Genomic DNA, 21,142 nt, shown 5'->3' on the forward strand with positions numbered 1-21,142 from the left:
GGACACACATCTGATTCAGAATCAAGGAAACTGAGGAAAGCCACTGTATGTGGCCCACAAGTCAAAGTGGGAACAAGATATCATGGGGTAAAACCAACCCTGACAAGGAAAGGGGATGCCTTTACATATGCGGAACCTGAGCTTCTGGGGGCTCAGAGAGCAGAGGTGGGAAGGGGCTGTCCTGCCAGAATCCTGCTCCGTGGTCCACCAGAACATCCATGCTCTTTACTGTCACCTGCCAGGCCCTCCAGAGCCCTGCCTGCCTGGGCCACCTTCCCCGGCTCCCCATGGCTTGCCTCAGCCAGCTATACTGGGCTTCTGGCTGTCCCTCAAGTTACCAAACCCATTTTCCAGCCTCAGGGCCTTGGCACCTGCTGTTCTCTGTGCTAGGAACGCTTCCCCAGCTCTGCAGAGGCAGATCTCAGCTCTTGTCTCATCTGCTCAGATGTATGACACCTTGGGGGTGATGGGGGTGTGTCGAAGGGGCGGGGCCGAGGGTTTTTGCTCTTTGCCCTTTGGTACCTGCTGAACTGCACGCTAGAACGCAAAACCCTACTCAGAAAAGAAATGCATGGAAGCACTTGGAAAGCCACACTAGGAGTGAAGGTGAGAACCGGCGGGAGGGGCCAGGTGAGGATCGGAAGGGAAAAGGTGTGGGGACAGAGGTAACCGCGCCTGCAAGGCCCTGGAGGAGTGACACTTCTCGCTTGGGCGACTTCGCCCCCTCTGGGTTTGGTATCCCCAGGAGCCGCCCCCGGAGCTCGGCCCGAGGGCTGGGCGGGGCCTGGTCGGTGCCCAGCCCCGCCCCCGGGAGGGCGTGCCCCACAGACCCCGCCCCCTCCCGCCGGCCCGCTCCCTGTCCCGGGTAGGCTCGGCCAAGCGCCGCTGAGCGCCCAGGATGCGCAGGGCGGCAGCGACCCTGCGCGGCAAGGCGAAGCCTCGGGGGCGGGCCGGGGGCTCCACGGCTGCCCCAGGCAACCGCACAGGTGAGGGCTGGGGCCACCGGGCCGCGTATGGGATTCTGCGCCCATTTCACAGACGGGGAAGCCGAAGGGCTGGGGGTCACAGCCGGGGTCCCCTAGGACGAACCTCTCCAACTCTGCGCCCGCCCGGCCGGTGTCCTGATGGAGCCGAAGCTCAGCGGCGAGCTGTCGGAAACCAGGTGGTGACTTGCAGCTGTCAGCCCAGGGACGGCGTGCCCCTTCCTGGGTGGTCGCTCCGCCGCAGTCTGGGGTGCCCGAGGACCATGCGGTGGCCACGCCTCTCCGCGCGGCGGGCTCGGGGCCCAGTTCCCAGTCGCGCCCCTCTTCTGCGCCTGGGGAAATCGGAACTGGCCTCACCTGGCGGGGCAGGCAGCCTCCGGAGCGGAAGGGGAAAGCGGGCCCCTCTCTGCTCCACAGAGAGGTGTCTTCTTCAGGGTTCTCTGGTGACCACTGAGGCCCCACTTTGCAGATGGAGAAACTGAGCCTGCAAGAGAGCAGTGGCTGTCCAAGGTCGCCTGGCAGCCAGACCTGGGACCGGCCTCAGCTTTCCAAGGCTCAGAGGTCTCTGAAAAGAAGGGAGGCTGGGTTTTATTTTACTTTTAATTGTTTGATTTAAAGAACGTGCTTAAAGAGCTTTCACCTTCAGTGCAGGGACTGGGCTTTAAATGCTGGCTTTGCTCCATGAGGGCTTCCAATGTCTAACCCTTTTAGAAACAGAACCAAACCGAAACCCTGTGTTTCAGATGTCCCAAAAGCTCACTTCTGTGGCCTCTGCTCAGTGAGGTTAGGCCTCAGGGGCTGGGTGTTTCAGGCCAGCGCTGGGTTTAGGCTTTTGCACAGGAGGAAGCTAAGGCCTGCTCCCTCTCACAGATGGGGAAACTGGGGCACAGGAAGTTAAGTCACCCAGCAGAGGTATGCAACTCAGCAATGTGGGAGCTGAGACTTGTCCCTGGCCCTGGTCGGCTTGGTTTATTTTGACTCCCCCAGGCAGCCTAATGCCCGGGGTCCCTTATTCAGTGCTGGGGTGAGGAGCACTTTTCTTCTGTGTTTGAGGGGGGCCTGCCCAGGGCCTGGTATTGCCTGGGACCCCCTTCTACTGGCACAACAGCCTAGGGCAGTGGGTGTCCAGGGCCCCTTGTAGGAGAGGTAGCAGGACTTGCCCAAGGTAGCCCAAGGCCAGGGAGGGTTAGAATCCCCCCTCTGACCTAGGGTGAGTCTCTCCAGCTCTCTGCCTCAGTTTCCCCATGTGCCAAGTGGTGAGCACTGTATACCTGCCCCCAGGCTGTGGACAGGCCATGTGGAGCCCAGGGAGGGTCCTTGTTCTGCTGCTGGGGTGATGCCATCATCTGTACCCCATCACTGCCCTGGCTCAGGACCGTCAGTGTCTTGCGCTGCGAAGTGAACGGATGGGGCTGGGAGCCTTTGGAGACCGTTGGCACCATCTAAAACACAGCACTGGGGTGTGTGTTTTCCCCACAATCCGTAAAATGGGACCATCACCACCGGGCTTCCTGGAGCAGACATGAAGAGTGGAGTAGTCCGGACAGACAAAGCATCCGGAGGGTCCTCCCTCATCTCCCTGGATGAGGGGCTGGGGTGGGGGAGGCTGGCTCAGCAGGAGTTCCTGACGTTTGTTGCATGGCTGGCCCCTGGCCCTGCTCCCAGGGCAGCTCCAGTACTCCCTGATCTGAGAGATTGTCCAGGAATGGAGGGTTCCAGTGGTTGGAGGTGACCCTGCCCCCTGGCCCCAAAGTCCCTGGAAGGGACCTTGGAGGAAGGGCCTGGAAAGGGGGACAGCAGGAGGCCGGATGGCTAGGTGAAAGCCTGCTGCGTGGGCGTCGTCTTGGCCTCACCCCTGAAGCCGTGCCTCAGAGCTGGGCTGTGCCCATTTTAAAGAGGAGAAACTGAGGCCCAGTGAGAGCTCATGTCAATCAAAAGGAGGCTCATGTGCCCCTTGGTGCCTTGCTGTGGCCTCCTGCCAGGGTGCTAGCAGAGCTGCTGGAAAAGAGGCATAGTTTCCTGAACCCTCAGTTTTCCCTGCTGGGAATTTGGGCAGCACACACTTCTCCTAGAAGTTAACCAGTCCTGTTCTAGACCAGAGTGTGGCTTCCACGGCGTGAGGCTCACCTGCTGCTCAGCCCGGGAGACCCAGGGCCGCAGCGGCTCTGAAGCCTGTGCCCTCCCTCCATGCGGGGATGGGCTCAGAGAGGGCAGGGCTGTGGGCCAGGGTCTTGGGGGGCTTGCCTCAGAGCACCTGTATGTGCGCAAGTCACACTTTGAACTCTGAGAAATCTCTCCTGAGACTTCCCATGTTGCATTTGGGGAAACTGAGACCCAGAGCAGGGTCACGGAGATTCACAGGCAGGTGGGGATAAGGGTTGGCCACCAAGTCTAGGTGAGGCTGGGTCCAGCAGCCTGCCTCTCCCGCTCCCAGTGGCCTCTCTCCCACAGCCTCCACCAGCATAAAAGGAACTTATTTACCTTGTCCCATAGCGGGCAAGGTCAGGGGGTAGTGGCCATGTGGGTGCCAGGAAGGAGAACAGAAGGGGCCAGCCTGAGGTCCAAGATTCCAGATAAAAGATTAACAAGCAAGGATTGTTCGCAGACTCCCAGCTGGCTGCAGGGACTGGGAGGATGGGACCCACCCAGGTCGGCCTGCAGCTCTCAGTGTGGGCTGGGGAGGGAGGGAGCCTGGCCGAGGCAGGGAGCTGCACAGGGGTGAAAGGTGGGGCACAGGTCTGGCAGGCGGGCTGAGGGCCACACGGCATCCTCACCACCATCCAGGGAACCACAGCGGGGCTAGGCCGGACCTTGTGTGTGTTTGTTTTGTATTTTGTTTGCATCAAATCCATTTTGTTTTCTTTCTTGTTTAAGATTTACTTGCATGTAGTGATAAAAGGGGTCTAAAGGGTGGCAAGTAAGAAATGTCCTAGAGCAGGGCTGGGGAACAGGCGGTGTCCAGTGTCCCTAGGGGGCCTGTGGGCAGGCAGGGCCCAAGTCCAGGGAGGAGAGGCCTCTGCCTCCAGCTTTAGGGAATGTGGGATGTCCTCAAGGACCACTGGGGCATCCCCTGCAGGGGCCAGGCCAGGAGTGGTGTCTGAGAGCAGTTGGAAGTTCCCGAGAGTTTTAAGTGGGAGAGGGGACAGGTGCCTCTCAGGCACCAAGCATGGGGAGGAGCTGCCAGGAGGTAGAAGAGGTGGCTAGGGGACTCCAGGCTGGGGTGGGGGGCATCAATGAGGGGTGGCCGTGGATCCCCAGGCTGGGACTCAAGGCCTCTCTGTGAGGCTGGGCGTGGTGGCTCATGCCTGTAATCCTAGCACTCTGGGAGGCTGAGGCAGGCCAAGGTTGGGAGTTCGAAACCAGCCTGGGCGAGACCCAGTCTCTACTAAAAATAGAAAGAAATTAATTGACCAACTGAATATATATATTTACAAAAATATATTTACATAAACTAAGAACAGAAAAAAAAAAAAAAAAAAAAAAAAAAAAGGCCTCTCTGTGCGTGAGTGGGACTTGGTTGTATGGTAGTTAGGGACATGGGCGATGGAGTCCACCAGCCCCATCCACCATTCCTTGGTGATTTGGAGGGTACTATTAGAGTTAGAGGCGTCATAGACCATAGCTCCTGGCACGACATTGTCTGCCTGCCCCATCCTGGCTGCAAGTTTGCTGAGATTCCTGTGGAAAGGGTTACCCTGAAGGGGCAGAAGTTCAGGCTCCTACACTTGGCACTGCCATTGTACACCCAGGGACCTTGGGCAGGTCTGTGGCCCTCAGTTTCCTCATCTCTGAAATGTGCCCAGCCCAGAGGAAGGGTTTGCTGGCCTTCCAGGCCCAGGGAGGGAGTACAGGAGACCCCATTGGAGGGTAGGGATGATGGTCCCTTGGGTGCTTGGACTGGGGCGATGGGGACCTGAGGGGTGAAGGTTCCCTGGGTTCCGTGGACCTTGCAGATTGGGGTGCTCATGTCCTGGGGTGCTCAGAATGTGGTTTAGTTAAAGCACTGGCCTAGGGGGTGATCTTTCCCCTGCTCCAAAGTCTCCACTGGGTGGCTCCACTCCTCCGGTGACCCTAAGAGGGCAGGTCACCTGTTTTGCAGTCAGGGAAGTTGAGGCTGAGCTAGGCAAGGATCTGCTGCCGGGAAGTGGTTGTGCCAGGATCAGACCCCAAGAACCTCTAGGTTAGCCCCCCAGGAAGCCTACCCACCCTACTGGAGGCTGGGGCTTCTCTTGCTGTGGCCTCTAGCAGGTGACTGCCTCCCTGTGCCTCTCCTGGCTGATGGACTGGAGAAGGCGGGGCCTCCTGGCCGCCCTGTGTGGGTGGCAGAATGTTCCCTTAGATAGGACAGGAGGCAGGCCAGGGCTGCGCCAGCCTTGAGCGAGGGCTCGTCCCTCCACTTTCCTACTGCAGTTACTTCCCCCAGACTCTTCCATTGGATTTTTAAAGGAAGAGCATTCCAACAGTACACTGAATGTTAAGCCCCAGGGCGTGGGACCCCCGGTTGGCTGGTTAGAAGGGAAGGGTTGATGCCAGGACTGCATCTAGAGCCTCTCCCCAGCCCCCAGCGGGCACCAGCCTTCTCTGCACACCCTCCCTGCCCGTGTGCCGATGGGGCCAACATCGGTTTTACTGAGCTTGCACTCCAAATTGTTTTCTACTTTTATTTATGTTTTTAATTTGACAGTACCGTCTGGGCTTCTTACAGGTCAGTATCATACTATATCACTGACTAGACTGCTTTCTTTGGTTGTGAGTGGTGACTTCTTGTGACCTGCATCCCCCATGTTTATGAGGCTTAATAAGGCAGGAGGGGCTCTGGGGATCTGGGGCGGGGTTATGTGCCCGCCCCCTGCCCCGTGTTGACGCGGTCTGGATCTGTGAAGCGTAGTGCACCACCTGCAGTTGCCATCTGGGGCGGGGCCCTGGCCGTAGCCAAGCCTTGCAGCAGAGGGCACAGGATGTGGCTGTTGACAGACAAAGTGTGAACCTCGACCCACGACAGGACTGCTCAGCGCCCCGCCTTCCCGCACCAGCCACACAACACGGGTGGGGGTGCTCTTTCTAAGATACACTTAGAGGAAGTCAGCAGCGGTGGTTTCCTGGCTGGAGCCGCAGACATCTCATTCAGTCCTCGCTCCGCAGTGCACAGTGTGGTATTTGTAGGTGGGGACACAGGCTCAGGGTGGAGAAGGGACCCAGTGTCAATACACTGGCAAGGCCGGGCTGACGCTTGAGCCCAGGTCTTCTGGCTCCAGAGCTGGGCCTGGCTGCCTCACATGCTTGGGAGGCCTTGGTCACCTCCCTCTCGTTGACGGAAGCCCGTGTCCCTGCTGTGACACACAGGCCCAGGTGGGAGGGCGAGCACCCTACACGGGGGTCCAGCCCAGCGCATGGCCAGCTCAGCAGCCCCGGCAGGGAGTGGGCAGCCACCCACTTCCCGGGCTCCGTGGGGGGAAGCGGAAGCACCAGGGGTTGGTGATAGCAGCAGGGATGCTCAAGGTTTCCCCTTGCGTTTTCATTTCTTTCAAACATGCAGCAGAGTTCAAAGGATTTTCTGACTGTACACCCACTAGCTCAGTTCCTTAACATCTTTCCATGACTGCTTGATCACATGTCCCCATCCCTCGGTCCGCCCCTATAGGCATCTTAGTTTTGTGATGAAGTTCTAGTTTTATTTTTAAAGGATGAATTCAAGCTCATCCCCTTGCCCTGCCATTGGGCAGACAGACAGCCAGGCTCTGTTGTGGGTGCTGGGCAGACTCGCCCTCCCCGACCGCCCTCCCCCTCCCTGGCTGCTCCCCAAACTCCGGCTGGTGGGGCCTCCTCTCCAGGGCCACAGTGGGCTGGGGAGCTGAAAAATGCAGAAGTTGCAGCTCTAAATTGAGGACTGGGAAGTGTCAGCTGCCTGGAGGCCCTCAGGAAGGGACCATGCAGCTGGCCCATGGCTGCTCTATGTGTCTGCACGGCTCCGAAATACCACGTCCACCTCCCTGGCCAGAGGAAGGGTGCATATCCAGGTCCCAGGATCCTGAAAGCCCAAAGGGTTCCCATCACTGGGGGGGCACCGATTGTAAATCTTGTCTGTGAGGCCAGGCTGCCAGTCATGCATTCATTCATTCACTCATTCCTGCACTGATGTCTGGGGCTACAGAACAGGGTAGTTCATGAAGGGCCCAGACTCTAGTCAGAGTTCGAATTCTAGCTGTACCGCTGGGAGCTAGGTGACCCCAAGGCCAGTGATGGTCAGCCCAGGGGTACAGGAAATGGCTCAAGCCAAGGGCTGGGAGCTGTGCCAAGAACAGAGGGGTTGTCAGTGCCAGCTGTTGTCATCTGAGCACCCCTGGGGGGCTCTGCCTAGAGGAAAGCCCTCCTCACTCTGCACAGCACTCCTAGGAGCTGGGCACCCCTCCCCCCACACCCTCACCAACTTGGTAGGCTGGTCTCTTTAATCCTGACCAAGATATGAGACCATAAAAGACAATATCTTAGGTTTTAAATGTGCATTTCTTTAACCGACATAAATATTTTCTCCTTGATTTTTTAGCAGCTTTATTGAGCTATAATTTACATACCATATAATTCATCCATGTAAAATGTACAACTCTGTAGCTTTTAGCACATTCACAGAAATGCACCACCATCACTCCAGTCAATTTTAGAATATTTTCATCACCCCAAAAGAAGACACCAGACCCCTTAGCAGTCTCCTCCTAATTCTTCCCTCCCCCCAGCTTCTGACAACTACTACTCTACTTTATGTCTCTCCAAATTGGCCTATTCTGGACATTTAACATAAATGGAATCACATGATATGTGACCTTTTGTCTGACTTCCTTCACTTAGCATAATGTTTTCAAGTTTTATCCCTGTCGTAGCATGTGTTAGTACTTCGTTCCTTTTTATGATTGAATAGTATTCCCTTGTGAGGATGAACCACATTTTATTTATCCATTTATCAGTTGACATTTGTGTGTTTCAACTTTTGGGCCATTGTGAATAACACTCTTAACATTTGCATATATGTTTTTGTGTGGGCATGTGTTTTCATCTCTCTTGGAGGTTTACCTACAGGTGGAGTCACTGGATCATATGGTAATTCTATGTTTAACTGTCTGAGAAACCACCAAACCATTTTCCAAAGCCACTGTACCAATTTATGTTCCCATCAGCAGCATATAAGGTTCCAGTTTCTCCACATTCTTCCTAATACTTGTTATCTGTCTTTTTGATGAATAGCCAGCGTGGTAGAGATGCAGTGGTACCTTATTGTGGTTTTTATTTGCATATCCCTGAAGTTAATAATGTTGAGAATCTTTTTATGTGCTTATTGGCTGCTATTAGTATATCTTTTTAGGAGAAATGCCTGTTCAGATCCTTTGCCCGTTTTAAAATTTGGTGGTCTTTTTATAATTGAGTTGTAATAATTCTTCATGCATTCTAGATACATGCCTCTTATCAGATACAGGATTTGCAAATATTTTCTCCCTATATGTAGGTTGTCTTCTCACTTTATTGTGTCCTTTGAAGCATAAATGTTTTTAATTTTGATGAGGTCATGGTTTTTTTTTTCTTTTATTATCTTTGGTGTCGTATCTAAGAAACCATTGCCTACGATCACAAAGATTTACTGTTTTCTTTGAAGTATTTTATAGTTTTAGCTCTTACGTTTAGGTCTTTGATTCATTTTAAGTTAATATTTGTATATGGTGTGAGGTAGGGGTGCAGCTTCATTCTTCTGCCTATGAATAGTCAGTGTTTAAGATTCCCAGTATAATCTAGAACAAGAAGTAGGGGGTAGATATTTACAATGCACATGTAACAGAGGATTAGTATCTTTTCTATATAAACAGCACTTATATATTAATAAGATAATGACAAAAATAGCAGCCAAAAATGGGTAAATTAGAAAACAAACACTGGGTCCTGTGTCACCTCCCTGCTTTCTAATAGTGGGCATTTGGGCAGGTCAGCCCACCTCTCTGAGCCTTGGTTTCCTCATCTGTAATAATAATGATTTATTCCCTGCTGACCTCTTGGGACTGTTGAGTGTTACATGAGGTAAGGAATGTGGGGTGCTTCTTGAACAAAATGTTCTATGCAAGTATGCATCGTTATTGTTAATAGTAATGCTGATAATGAAGATCTGCAGGGAGCAGTCAGAAGAGTCCTGCCCAGGCAAGGAGCCAGCCTTCCCCAGATACTGAAGGAGCAGACAGGATGGGGTGACCAGGGGATGAAGAGCCAGGTAGCCAGGACTGACCATGGCTGAACCACTAGCTGGCTGTGTCCCTGAGCCTTGATTTCTGGAGCTGCAAAATGAGGGTGGCAGTTCATCCAAGAATACCCATGGCTACCGCCTGGGTGTGTTCCAGGCACCTCCCAGATGCCTCAGTGTTTCACCTCATTTCTTCCTCACAACAGCCCGAGGTGGGCACAACAGCTGTGCTGACTTCAAGGCCAGCGGAGGCCCCCTTGCCTGGGTCCCCATCTGTGTGTGGTGAAGGTGAACGAGGAGCCCTGCAGGCTGGAGTCCATGTGCTCGTTTCTGTGCTATTCCACAACAGCTACTGAAGGCCCAGCACAGCGCCCAGCACAGAGTAAGGTCTGGGGTTGTTCTTTCTTCTGTTAGTATTGCCACTGACATTCTCCTTTAGTTATTGTTGCCTCGGAGACCTGGCTGGGCCAGGCAGGGTCCGAAGTGCTAAATAGGGCACTGGGCTGAGACATGTTGACTGAAGCTTTGTATCAGGGCTGAGTCAGTCTACTTAACAAATCCATAAAAAAAAGCGGTGGTTTAACTCCAGCTGGAGTTTATTTCTCTCTTGTTAGGATGTGAGGGGTTGGTCCACCCTTTCACACATCTACCATCTTTGCTCCCCAACACGCAAGTGGCATGGCACCTGTGCTCACATCCCATTGGCCACATTTAGTCACGTGGCTGCTCCCAGCTGCATGCTCACATCCCATTGGTTGGGCTCAATCACATGGCTGCTCCCAGCAGCAGGGCAGGCTGGAAAATATAATTTTTGATGGCAGTCACATTCCCAGCTGCAACTCTGAGGTGGGGAGAAGGGATACTGGAGGTAGACACCTCCAGAGATGGGAACTGGGTTGACACCACCTAGGATGAGCTGGGACAGTGCAGGTTCTCCTCCTGGGCTTAGCTGTCAGGTGGAGCTCCAGACAGTGTGCTGGGTCTCAATTCCATCCCAATCACCTTCCCACAGAGTGACCCTGGGCATGTCATTGAGCCTTGGTGTGCCTCAGTTACCCCACCTGTAAGGTGGGGATAGCCTATTCTCCTCACAGAGCAATAACACAGTACAGCACCTATTAGGCGCCCAGTGTTGTTTGTGCCGATCCAGAGTCAATGCCTCCCCATCCCTCCCAGCAAAGTGCACAAACCAGAAGCCCTTCCGACCCCCTACACCCCGTCTTTCTCCCGCCCTGTGCTGGCAAGTGTCCTCCCGGCAGAAGTAGCATGCCTGACCATGCAGGGGTCTGCCTCAGCCCCTCCTGGGGGCCACCCCAGGCTCCACAGTCTCCCTCTGAGCATCTCAGCTTCTTAAGGCCCCCAGGTTCTACATGGGGCAGAGGCCAAGGGCAGGGAGGCCACTGTGTGCTGCTGGGGAGGGGGTCAGTATACCTGGCCGACTACAATGAAATGCCATCCCTCATGGTGACTGCCATGGCAAGGGAGCTCTGGCAGCCTTAGCTTTCGCCACTTCCCAGATGGCAGAACGCAGGCCCTGGGCTGAAGCCTGGCTCTGCTGATGGCCCGTTAATACCTGGCCCTAAGAAGGGCAGGGTCAGCATGGCTGGGGGTGGCTTGACCTCTCTGAGCCTCTGTCTCCTCTCTAGATGAACTGGTGAATTTAGACGTGGGGTAAGAAATGGGCTGCTGTGCTCTGTGGATGAAGACCCTGCCTCGGCACACAGCCAGCCCACACAGCTGCTCCTGGGTGGACATGAATAAATTTGGGGGATGATATTCAGCCTATTGCAGATGTCTTTGGTATAGTTTTTGAAATTAGAGTCCACGTAGTTTGCTAGAGAATTGGTCATGGGTAGAGAGGTTTGGGGCCCAAGCAACTGAAAGATGGAAGGACCACTAATTAAAATTAAAGTTAGAATGGGGAAGCCATATGAAAAGTAGGTTGGGGAGCTCAGAAGCTTGGCCAGGTGACCTCCGGCTCAGTGGACAGCAGGACGTCTGTGCCTGGCACCCAACGCACTGCCTTGGCTAGAGACATAACACACAGAGGAAGGTTGCAGTGGGTCTGTGTGGAATCACGGGGTCCACTAGACTCTGTGTGTCCGGGCCTCTGTCCCTACCGTCGTCCCCATCTCTGAGTCTTGGTCCCTGCCTGTGCGGAAGGAGACAGGTGCTCCTTTGTGGCTGCTGCTCAGGGCGGTCTTTGCCTCTGCACACACCACGCACCAGCACAACCCGCTCTCCCTATTCCATGCCTTCCATGCACCAGTGCTGCAGTGTCAATGCACAGAAACCAGGAAATACTGGAGAAGCAGGAGGAAGAGCCTCTCACATTCGGGCACCAGGAAACAGGCTTCAGAATGTCCTCAGCAGTTTCACTGAACATCCTTGAATACCAGCGACAACTCAAATGCAGGGAACAAACAGGCCCATCCACACAACGAGTGCTTCACTGCTGTAAAATGAAACCAGCTGCTGATACACACAGAGCCAAGGAAGGAAAGCCAGACACAAATGGGCACAGGAGCCTCCCTGCCCGGCTCTGAGTCTGCCCTGCAACATACCAGCTGTGCCACTGCAGGAAGTGACACTAGACCCCTGCCCCAATTTGCTTACCTGTCAGTGGGGGTGTCGACAGTTCTCCCGGGAAGGCTGCTGGGCCAATTGATGAGTTAGTGCATGTGACGCACGAATAGCAGTATCCAGCCCATGGCAAGTCCCTTAGAAGGCCCAGCTGTTGTCATTGCTGTAAGTGTATAAACTTTATAATTTTATAAAAGTTCTCATGATTTCCACTGCATCCAAAGCATTTCTCTGTGTCCTTATTCAAGGGCAACATCACTGTAACTACTTTATGGCATTTTGTTGTCTGGATATACTTTGATTAGTGAATCATTCCCTGCTCGTGGAGACATAGGTAGTGTCCAACTTTTCACTGTTCTGTAAGGCTCTAACGTGAGAATCCTGGTACAGAAATCTTGGCAGATTTTTGTTTCCTTTGGCCAAATCCTCAGGTTTGGCCTTGTACACAACATAAGGTCCTTTATACATATATCCCACTTCATCGAGAAAGGTTTGGATCTACACCCCAGTCTGGAAGGAGTCACTTCCCAGCTCTGGCTGGCTTGCATGTCATGTTTTTTTCTTTTAATCTTTGCTGTATCGATGAGGGAAAGATGAGCTCTCATTTGAATTAGCATTTCTTTGATTACCCGTGGATAAGCATTTTTTCATGTCTGTTGGCCATTTATATCCCTGTGAATTGCTTGTTCACAGTCCATTTTTTTGAAAAGATGATATTCAGCTTTTATTGATGTATAAGATCTCGTCATAAATTAAGGCTATTGAACCTTTGTCTTATGTTTTCCAAATATCTTTTACCAACTGTTTTCATCTGAGTTTGTGTTTGTTTTTCAACTATTAGGGAGTTGCAGATGCTTTTGACTTTTATTCTTTACACAGTCAAATCTGTTGATCTCTTCCCCTTTTGTTTTTCTTGATTTCTGTCTTTGGAGCTATGCTTAGATAATGTGTATTTGCTTTTATTGTCTTCTAACATTCAGGGTTTTTGGGTTTGTTTATTTTTCTTTTTTAACATGGTAATCCTCAGAGCATCTAGAAGTATACTTTATGTAGGGATCCACCTCTGCTTTGTCCCAGTGTCTAGATGGCCCCACGTGACCTTCTCCAGAGCATCCCGCAGCCTTCAAGGGCCCCCATCTGCTCCCAGCCCCCCACCCCACCCGCCGCGCCTCACTGCCTGCCTCTCTCCCTAGGCACGTGCGCTCAGCTGCCGCTGCCCCCAAAGGGCACCTTCCAAGTCCTTCGTGGCGATGGCGCTTCTCTGGGGACCGTGCTTCTTTTCCACTGTCCCTCTGGTCACCAGATGGTGGGGTCTGGCCTCCTCACCTGCGTCTGGAAGGGGAGCGTCGCTGAGTGGTCTTCAGGAACCCCCGTGTGCAAGTGTAAGGACCCCTCCCTCCTGAGCTTCCTACAGCTCAGCGGCTGAGGGGTGGGGTAGGGTGGCCCTAAATCTCATCACGTGGGTGGTGGTGGTGTCCACGCAGACTGGGCTATTGTTTAGGGAAGTAGGCACCTTCCCTGCTTCACGGCAGCCGTTGGCCTACGGTGCCACATCTGCAGTGTGGACGCAAGGCCGACCAGCAGGCCTTGGTCCCGGCTCTGCCACTGAGTTCCCTCACTGCCTAGAGGTTACTTTCACACTTTGGCATCTGGTAAGTGGGAAACTGTGTTCATTGTTCTTTCTTTCTCCCATGCATGCACATGGCAAACCTTAATAGGACATTCTGTGTGCCAAGAATTCAAAGTACTGTGGAAACAGAGGGCCTTGATGCGCCCAGCCCTGGAACTGCCCGTCTAGGGGGGGACATGGTTTTCTAGTTCTCTGGTTGTATTTGTTGTATAGAGTGTTAAAGGGTCCATGAGATAGTACCTGTTGAGTGCCCAGCATGTCATTTGCCAGAGTGAAGCCATGCATGTTATGTTAATGTGATCTGTGCATAAAAAGGGCTCAGAGTCAAAAGACTTTGGCAAATGCTGGGTTTATGCCTTTGGCAAAGGCAAGACTTCTCAGAGCCTTTAAAATGATAATGTGCTGGGTGAATCTCTGAGAATGAAAGTATCTGTTAGGATTAGATTCCAAGAGGCAGAAAACCCACAATGATAGGGTTAACCACATGGAGCTTTGACCCTCAGGATGGGCAGCCTGCTCATGTGGCACTTCATGATGGTGGGACCCAGGCCCCTTCCCTGGCAAGGCTTTGTTGGGTGTGGCCTGAATGTCATGATCCAAGGTGGCAGCAAACTGTGTTCCAGGCAGTTGCTCTGGGGTTAGGGGTCCCTAGGGTGAAAGGGCACACCCCAGTGTCTCAGGGAAGGTTCTTAGAGGTTGTCCTATATCACTTCCTCTTACCTGCCCTTGGCCAGAATGTGGTCATGTCACCACTTGGAAGCATCATCTTTGCTCTGGGCCAGTGTCCAGCTAGGAAGCAGGAGAACTGGGGGCAGGGGGACATGAGCCATGCCCACTGTGTGGGGAGAGTACATAGTGTTGCTTGAATTAGGATCCTGTGCTGTTCTTTCCTAGAACATCCCTTAGAATCTTAGTTCTTAGCACATAGCTGCGGTCACAAGGCTGTTATGTGGCAAATGACCTTTGACCCCAAAGACAGACATTTTCCTTGCGTGTGCTCCTTCGTAGAAAGTGACCTTAGAATTCTTAGCACACAGAATATCCTACTAAGGCTCGGCATGTGCATTCATGAAAGGTTTTGCCAGCTTGGGGCATTCATTGTGAAACCTCAGACTATGACTGGACAGGTCCTGCTCAGTCCGTGTCTGCTGTCATCTGCTGTCTGTGGCCCACCCTTCCTCTATTCCTCAGTCAGGGTTCCAGTGGGTGGGAGCCAGGGAGGCCCTCATGCTGACCTCCCAATCAGAGCTTCTCCAATCAGCCACTCTGCAAACTCCTACACACCCTGCAAAACCCAGCAAACATGCCTCCTCCTTGGGGAGAGTCTTCCTTAATAGCCCCATCCCAAATACAATTTTCACAGACCTTTGCTTAGCCACTAGTGTCTCACTGCCTTCCCCATAGAATGGGACTCACTGAAGGCCAGCCAGGCCCCATGCACTCCTGGACCCCATCCATCCCACTCTTAGACTTCCTGGCCCCTGGGGCCCCTACCTCCCACCCCTGGTGGGGCTGAGTGAACTGCATCCAGGAGCTGGCAGTTGTCTCCTGCGCAGCTGTGCCGCCACACGAGACCTTCGGCTTCAAGGTGGCTGTGATCGCTTCCATCGTGAGCTGCGCCATCATCCTGCTCATGTCTATGGCCTTCCTCACCTGCTGCCTCCTCAAGTGCGTGAAGAGGAGCGAACGGCGGCGCTCTGACAGGTGCAGTGGCCTGGTGTCCTTGGGGTTCTCAGGGTCCTGCGGGAGCGGGCACTGTCTGGGGGGTGTCTGAGAGCCCCCATGGGCAGCTCTGGTTAGTAAGGGAATCATCATACCAAGTGCTGCCCCCAGCCCACGTTAGCATCACAGCTGTGGGGGGACAGGCCAGCCCGTGGGTTATTGGGGGAGGTTTTTGTTTGTTTGTTTTTTTGGAAACAGTCTCGATCTGTTGCCCAGGCTGAACTCCTGGCCTCAAGCCATCTCCTGCCTCAGCCTCCGAGTAGCTGGGACTACAGGTGCACACCACCATGTCCAGCTAATTTTCTAGTTTTTGTAGAGATAGGGTCTTGCTCTTGCTCAGGCTGATCTTGTACTCCTGACCTCAAGCAATCCTCCCGTCTCGGCCTCCCAGAGTGCTAGGGTTACAGGGTGAGCCACCGCGCCCGGCCTAGCTATTGTTCTTACGTGTGCGCACACACGTGATATACATCCTGCTGTGTTAGTGGCATGCAGGGCTGCCGCAGTTGCCTCCCACAGCTCCAGGGGGCGTCCCTGTCACCACAGACCGAGAGTTGGTCAATTATAGTCCACAGGTTAAGTCTGGCCACTGCTGGGTTTTTTCCCCCACAGTGATTTATTCTTTTTATTTTTTTGTTTATATTTTTTTATTCTGGTAAAATGTATATAACATGAAATTTATTTTAATCATCTTTAAGTGTCCAGTTTGTTGGCATTAAGTACAGTCATAGTGTTATGCAACCGTCAGCACTGTCCAGAACTTTCCACCGCCTATTTTTGTGAGTAAAGTTTTATTGGAACACAGGCACATTCACCATCTCCTGGTGTCTGGCTGCTTTTGAGCTGCAGTGTCAGAGTTTAGCTTCGGGAGAAACCCTATGGCTTACAGCGCCTGAATTATCCCCCATCCGGCTCTTTCAGAGGTTGGCCACCCTGCCTGGGCCTGCATAGGGCGCGATTCTGCCGCTGTCGGGGACGAGTGCGCATGCTCAGTCTTGCACCCCACTCTCTCCTCCAGGACGGCCCAACTGTGGTACCAGCTGAGAGGCGAGGACTTGGAGACGGTGCAGGCCTCCTACCTCGGCCTCAAGAACTTCAGCAGCAGCAGCAGCAGCAAGGCCAGGAGCCGGACGGCGCAGGCGCACTACAACCACAGCTTCACCACGTGAGTGTGGCCGGCTTGGGGGGGGGGGGCAGAGCGCCCTGTTGCCCCCAGCCCTCTCCGGGCCTCAACTCCCATCTCTAAAGCAAGAGGCTGGTGGTCCTCGTAGCACTGTGTCCTGACTGTGACGTCCTAGTGCTCACGGCTGCCCCCACCAAGTTTGCATCTTGGGAATTCAACCCTACTGGGAAGCGGAAGCCTCCGGCACCCATGCCCACGCCACCCAGACCTGGCGGCTCCCACCCTCCTTCTCTTTCTCTCTTGCGTGTTCCCCTGCCCCGCCCTGTCCCCCCTCTCCCCCCAAGTACAAGGACATCCTTTTTCTGACGCCAGAAATCCAGTCCAGAATGCACGCGGACTGTGTAGCAGGGCCTCCCCCCAGTGTTCTTATCCGCACGGGACGCGCCAGCCTTGGTCCAGGGTCGCATGCGGCACTCGGCTCTCAGGTCCCTGGGCTCCCTACACTGGGGCAGGCTCTCTGGCTTTCGTGGCGTGGGCTTCTGAGGGCTCTGCGCCGGTGGTCTCACACAGAGACCCCATCTGGCTCTGTCTGGTGTTTCTGCACAACTGTGCCCGGGTGTGCGTTTCTTGCCGATCACAGACGCAGGCCTCGTGGATCGGGGTCTCTTGGCTGGGACGAGTCCCCCAGATCCCTCCACTATGAGGGCGTGGAAAGGGCCTGCAACGGGCCTCTGCTGCCCCAGCGACCTCTGACCCCTGGCCTCACTGTCCATGGGTGACCTGCTGGTCCACTGTCACCTGGGAGTTACAGTAAAGGTGACTTCACTGACTCTATTGGGATTCTGACATTTCTTCCATGAGGAATGAGGATGAGCTCTATGCTTTTTCTCTTTCCTTTCTTTCCATTTTGTTTTATTTAGTATCAGTATGAATTTATGGATATTCTTTTATTTTGGAAAATTTTATACATACATAAAAGTAAAATAGTGACAAATCTCCTGTTCCTGTCTACCATCTTCTGTGTTTCCAGCTCTGCCAAGCTTTGCCATGACCATACCCCCTGTGCCTACACAATTTCCGCTTTTTGTGGGCTCCAATTGTTTTTGGCAGTAGGAGCCCTGGCGAGCTGTGGCCTGGGTCTTTCTGATACGTCCCCGTTGTCATTTGAGCACTTCCTGCTTGCACAAGATGTTCCAGGCCCATCTTGTGCTTTCTGTGCCTGGCTCTGGGGTCGGCCACTGCTCTGGGAGCCCCGTTCCTCTGGGCAGGGAACGGCTTAGACCCTGGGGTCTGGACAGGCATTGAGAAGGCATCCCTGCGGGGTGCTGCCTGCTCTTCCTCAGGCCATCCCATGGGAGCCTTGCAAGGCAGCAAAACGCTTGCTCCCGGCCCTTGTGGTTTCGCTGTGTGACTGTAACCACCTCATGCCTCAGTTTCCTCACCTATGAAGTGAAGATCACAGTAGTGCCCACCTCCCCGTGCTGCTGAGGTCACCTAAGTCCAAGCATGTGCCCAGGCCCACTGGGAGAATTCAGTGAATCCTGCTGTCCTTGTGCAGACAAGGAAATGGAGACACTGGAGGCTGTGACCTGGGTGGTCCCATGTTGCGTGCACCAAGCTGGTTCTGGTGGACGCCTGCAGGAAAGGGATGCACTTCCCACCTCCTCCCTGGAGCTGCAGGTGGGCGCTGCGTCATCGAGGTGGCAGCCGAGACGGTGCGTGGAGCCTTTTCCACTAGCAGCACTTTCCAGCTCACCTGGTGGCCTGAAGCCGGAGTTTCGTTCTTTAGGGCCACCCATCCGTCCAGTCTCCAGCGGCATTACTGAGCAGTCGGGGTGGTCAATGCCTTTGTGCTTAGTACTTTTTTTCTCTTTTGAGATGACATCGTGGGGGTGGTCCCAGGAAAGGATTTTTTTAGGCCAATAGTCTAAACATTTTATTGCCAAATTCTTTCTCTGGGAGCTCCAGTACAAGTTAGTCCATAGTTCGACAACAACCACATCATCCCTGAGCACTAACAGTTTGTTTCCTGTTTATTTATTTATGTAGCAGGTGTAAGTTACACAGGGAGTTTTCGTTGGCATTTCTTTGATTACTATTGAGGGGGAATGTTTTCTCGGAACCTTGGCTCACCAGTGGACTGCTGGTATTAGTCATTTTTTGTTTTCTCTGCTGAATTACCTGTTAGTGTCTTTCTCATACGGTACCGGGAGCTGTGTGTGTGTTCTGGGGGACAGCTTGACCTGTCAACTGGCTGCAAGTGGATCAGGCTGCGAGTGTTCCTCTTTTAGTTTTGCTGGGGCTGTTTTGACTGATGCGTTTCTTTTTATATGTCAGACTTCCAAGGCTGGAGTCAAAGCTTATCCGTTGCCCCCCGCCTATGACACCCATCCCCATTACAGCCTGGAGACCAGATCACCCCGAGTCATAACTGGGAAAGCGCCTGTGGAATGGGGGAAGGAACAGCTGCCACTCAAGGCAACTGGGTGTCCAGGATGAGGGTGGCAGCTGTTGCTGCTGCAAGGGCTTCACCGGCCAGAGCCTGAGGCCAAGGGGCTCCCAGGGGTGCTTTCTGGGGCCACATGTCTGCCAGACCTGTGTAGAGAACTCTGTTCACCTCCACTAGGCAGTGGGTGAACTCCAGGGGAGGAGGTTGCCCTGAGGAGACTGGCCGGGGGCCACTCGGATAGTCAGCTCTAGTTGGTGCAGCTCAAGAGGCAGGAAGTAGGTGGTTAGGGGGAAGGAGGGAGGTTCTTGGGCCAGAGCCCTTCCACCAAGTTCTCCCACACGTGGGGACCCCAAGCACAGCCCAGCTTGAGAGGGACTTAGAGAAGGTTCTCCCGCCCAGGGCTGCACTGCACAAGGGAGGCAGGGTCCCCTGTACCAGTGGGTCCTGGGGCCACCCACCCCTCAGACAAGGCCCAGACTGCCTGGATAGGTGGTAAATTGCCTTTAGCAAGGCCAGGTTTGCCCCTTGACCTTGCTTTTATTTCATAAACGTTTCTCAGCATGGGCAACATACCAAGCACTGTTCTAGACTCTTCCAAATGTTAACTCTTTGAACCTCAGGGAGTGGGTACTACTTTTATCCCATTTTACCGGTGAGGAACCAGATAGTTTAAGAAACTTGTGTAGACTCAAGCACAACTGGTAAGAGTAAAGCTGAGTTTGGAGTCCAAAGTCTGGCTCCAACGTCCACTAAGCTACCTTTCCTCTCCACTGATTAACTAATTGATTCATTCCTTTATTCTTTGAACCAATAGATCATTTCTTAACTCCTTCTACTTCCCAGAGTTTTTCTGAGAATTAGGCATTGATGGGAGCAGTGATCCAGGAAGGCTCCCTGGCAGAGGTGATGTCTACCTGGAGGGAAGAGAATGAGACAGCCTGCATTGGAGGAATAGAGGCACAGCATCTTAGGGGAGATGGCAGTGAGCAAAGGGCTGGAGGCTGGAGCAGTCAGGCAGACTCCAGGGAGCAGAGGCCAGTGTGTGTAGAGGCCAGAGACGGGGCAGGGCCTGGAGAACAGGGGCCGGCCAGGGTCTGATCAGCCTGAAGAATGGCCTAGTTTGTGTTCCGGGGGACAGGGGAGTGACAGAGTACCAAAAGCATAAAGGGTGGGTGATCCAGCTCCAGGCCACCAAAGAGGACAGGCCTGGCAGGAGGGAAGGTGTCTTCCCCTGACACTCCTTCTCCCTAGCTTCCCTTCTCTGCCAGGATGTCCCCAGGCGCTGGCCAGGCAGCTGGGCTCCTGGCAGTTTATGCACCCTTTGGATAAGCCCCAGAAAGCCCCTTCCCACACCTTAGGAAGGCAAGCAGCCAGCCCCTGGGCCACCCCCTGGTTGTACGTGTAAGGGACCTGAGGCCCGGTGGTGGCAGGGCCTGGATGAGAGGGTCTGGGAGGAGGGGTAGTGGCCTCTCTGTGCTTCCGGCTATGGGACAGCTTCTGACAGCAGGAACTGGGGGCTCCCCAACCCTCAGCACTGGTCTGCCCCAGGTTCACTGAAGGCCTGAGGCCTGGGTACCTAGGAAGTTGTGGAGTTGGGGTTAACCCTGTCCCACTTTTCCCCCAGCTCATGCCTCCTCTCTCCACAGAGACCCTGGCGAGAGCACCAGTGAGCTGGCCAGTGTGACCCACGCCATGGACAAGAACCCCTGGACTCCTGGGCCCAGAGTTCTGAGCCCCAGCGCCCCCCCTAGCTCACCTCGAGCCCAGGTGATGGTGCATACGGTGAACCCAGGACAGACCCTGCCTGCCGCTGGGCTGGCCGCGGCAATGCCGAGACAGCCTGCAGCGTACACCCCAGGGTGACTGGGCGGCGGCAGTGCCCACCCTGACCCTGGGAAGTCAACTACAACTCGACACGTGTCCAGCTCGAGACTGGTCAGTGACATCAGCTTCCAGGTGTAGGGACCCCTTGGGGCCAGGCTGACACCAAAGGCTGAGGACCCAGCAGGGAGTATTGTCCCAAGGGAGCCCGGCTGTGGTGATTTTTATAATTACGGCTGACTTGAAACTGCTGCTGAGGTTAAGATACTGGCAGCAGCCTCCCTCCAGCTAGGGTTCCTTTATGGAGACTAGGAGATGTTTTTAGCAAATCTAGTTTTGCATAGTACAATAAACTTCTTTTCAGCAACTACAGGTGGCTACCTCAGCATCTTCCTCCACAGGATGTGCTGCTTTGAAGCAGGGACCCGCTGAGGGTTCTGCAGCCATTGTCTGCCAAGGTGCAAGGGAGGGGTGTGAAATAAAACAAAAGAATTATTTCTAACACTGAAAAATACAAAGGTGAAAATCACTGTCCAGATTTTCGACCTGTATAACAAAACCTCAAACATGGTAGCATTAAACTGTAATTGTTTATTATCATCATCACTTCTCAGTGCTG

At 53.8% G+C, this 21,142-nt stretch overlaps 1 protein-coding gene across 2 annotated transcripts; it reads left to right on the forward strand.

The window, feature by feature from the left end:
- Window positions 1-859: 859 nt before the first annotated feature.
- SUSD3 (sushi domain containing 3) lies at window positions 860-20,891 on the forward strand. Of its 2 annotated transcripts, none has more exons than XM_012747151.2 (5): window positions 860-986; window positions 12,975-13,163; window positions 14,968-15,115; window positions 16,149-16,295; window positions 20,349-20,891. In XM_012747151.2, exons 1-5 carry the CDS (start codon window positions 899-901, stop codon window positions 20,563-20,565), a joined length of 789 nt encoding a protein of 262 aa, XP_012602605.2. In that variant the 5' UTR covers window positions 860-898; the 3' UTR covers window positions 20,566-20,891. The 2 variants fall into 2 exon arrangements, with proteins under 2 accessions (XP_012602605.2, XP_075864623.1); XM_076008508.1 differs by having other exon boundaries at window positions 902-986; window positions 14,943-15,115.
- The last annotated feature ends 251 nt before the right edge of the window (window positions 20,892-21,142 follow it).

This window comes from Microcebus murinus, chromosome 12 (genome assembly GCF_040939455.1).
Source record: "Microcebus murinus isolate Inina chromosome 12, M.murinus_Inina_mat1.0, whole genome shotgun sequence".
NCBI classification, from domain to species: domain Eukaryota; kingdom Metazoa; phylum Chordata; class Mammalia; order Primates; family Cheirogaleidae; genus Microcebus; species Microcebus murinus.

What these genes read in the sequence shown, in the direction of transcription:
- SUSD3 (XM_012747151.2), top strand. Translation starts at nt 899, where the DNA reads ATGCGCAGGGCGGCAGCGACCCTGCGCGGCAAGGCGAAGCCTCGGGGG. An exon ending in TGCCCCAGGCAACCGCACAG is followed by an intron (nt 987 to 12,974) that starts GTGAGGGCTGGG and finishes CTCTCTCCCTAG; the next exon opens with GCACGTGCGCTCAGCTGCCG. An exon ending in GAACGGCGGCGCTCTGACAG is followed by an intron (nt 15,116 to 16,148) that starts GTGCAGTGGCCT and finishes TCTCTCCTCCAG; the next exon opens with GACGGCCCAACTGTGGTACC.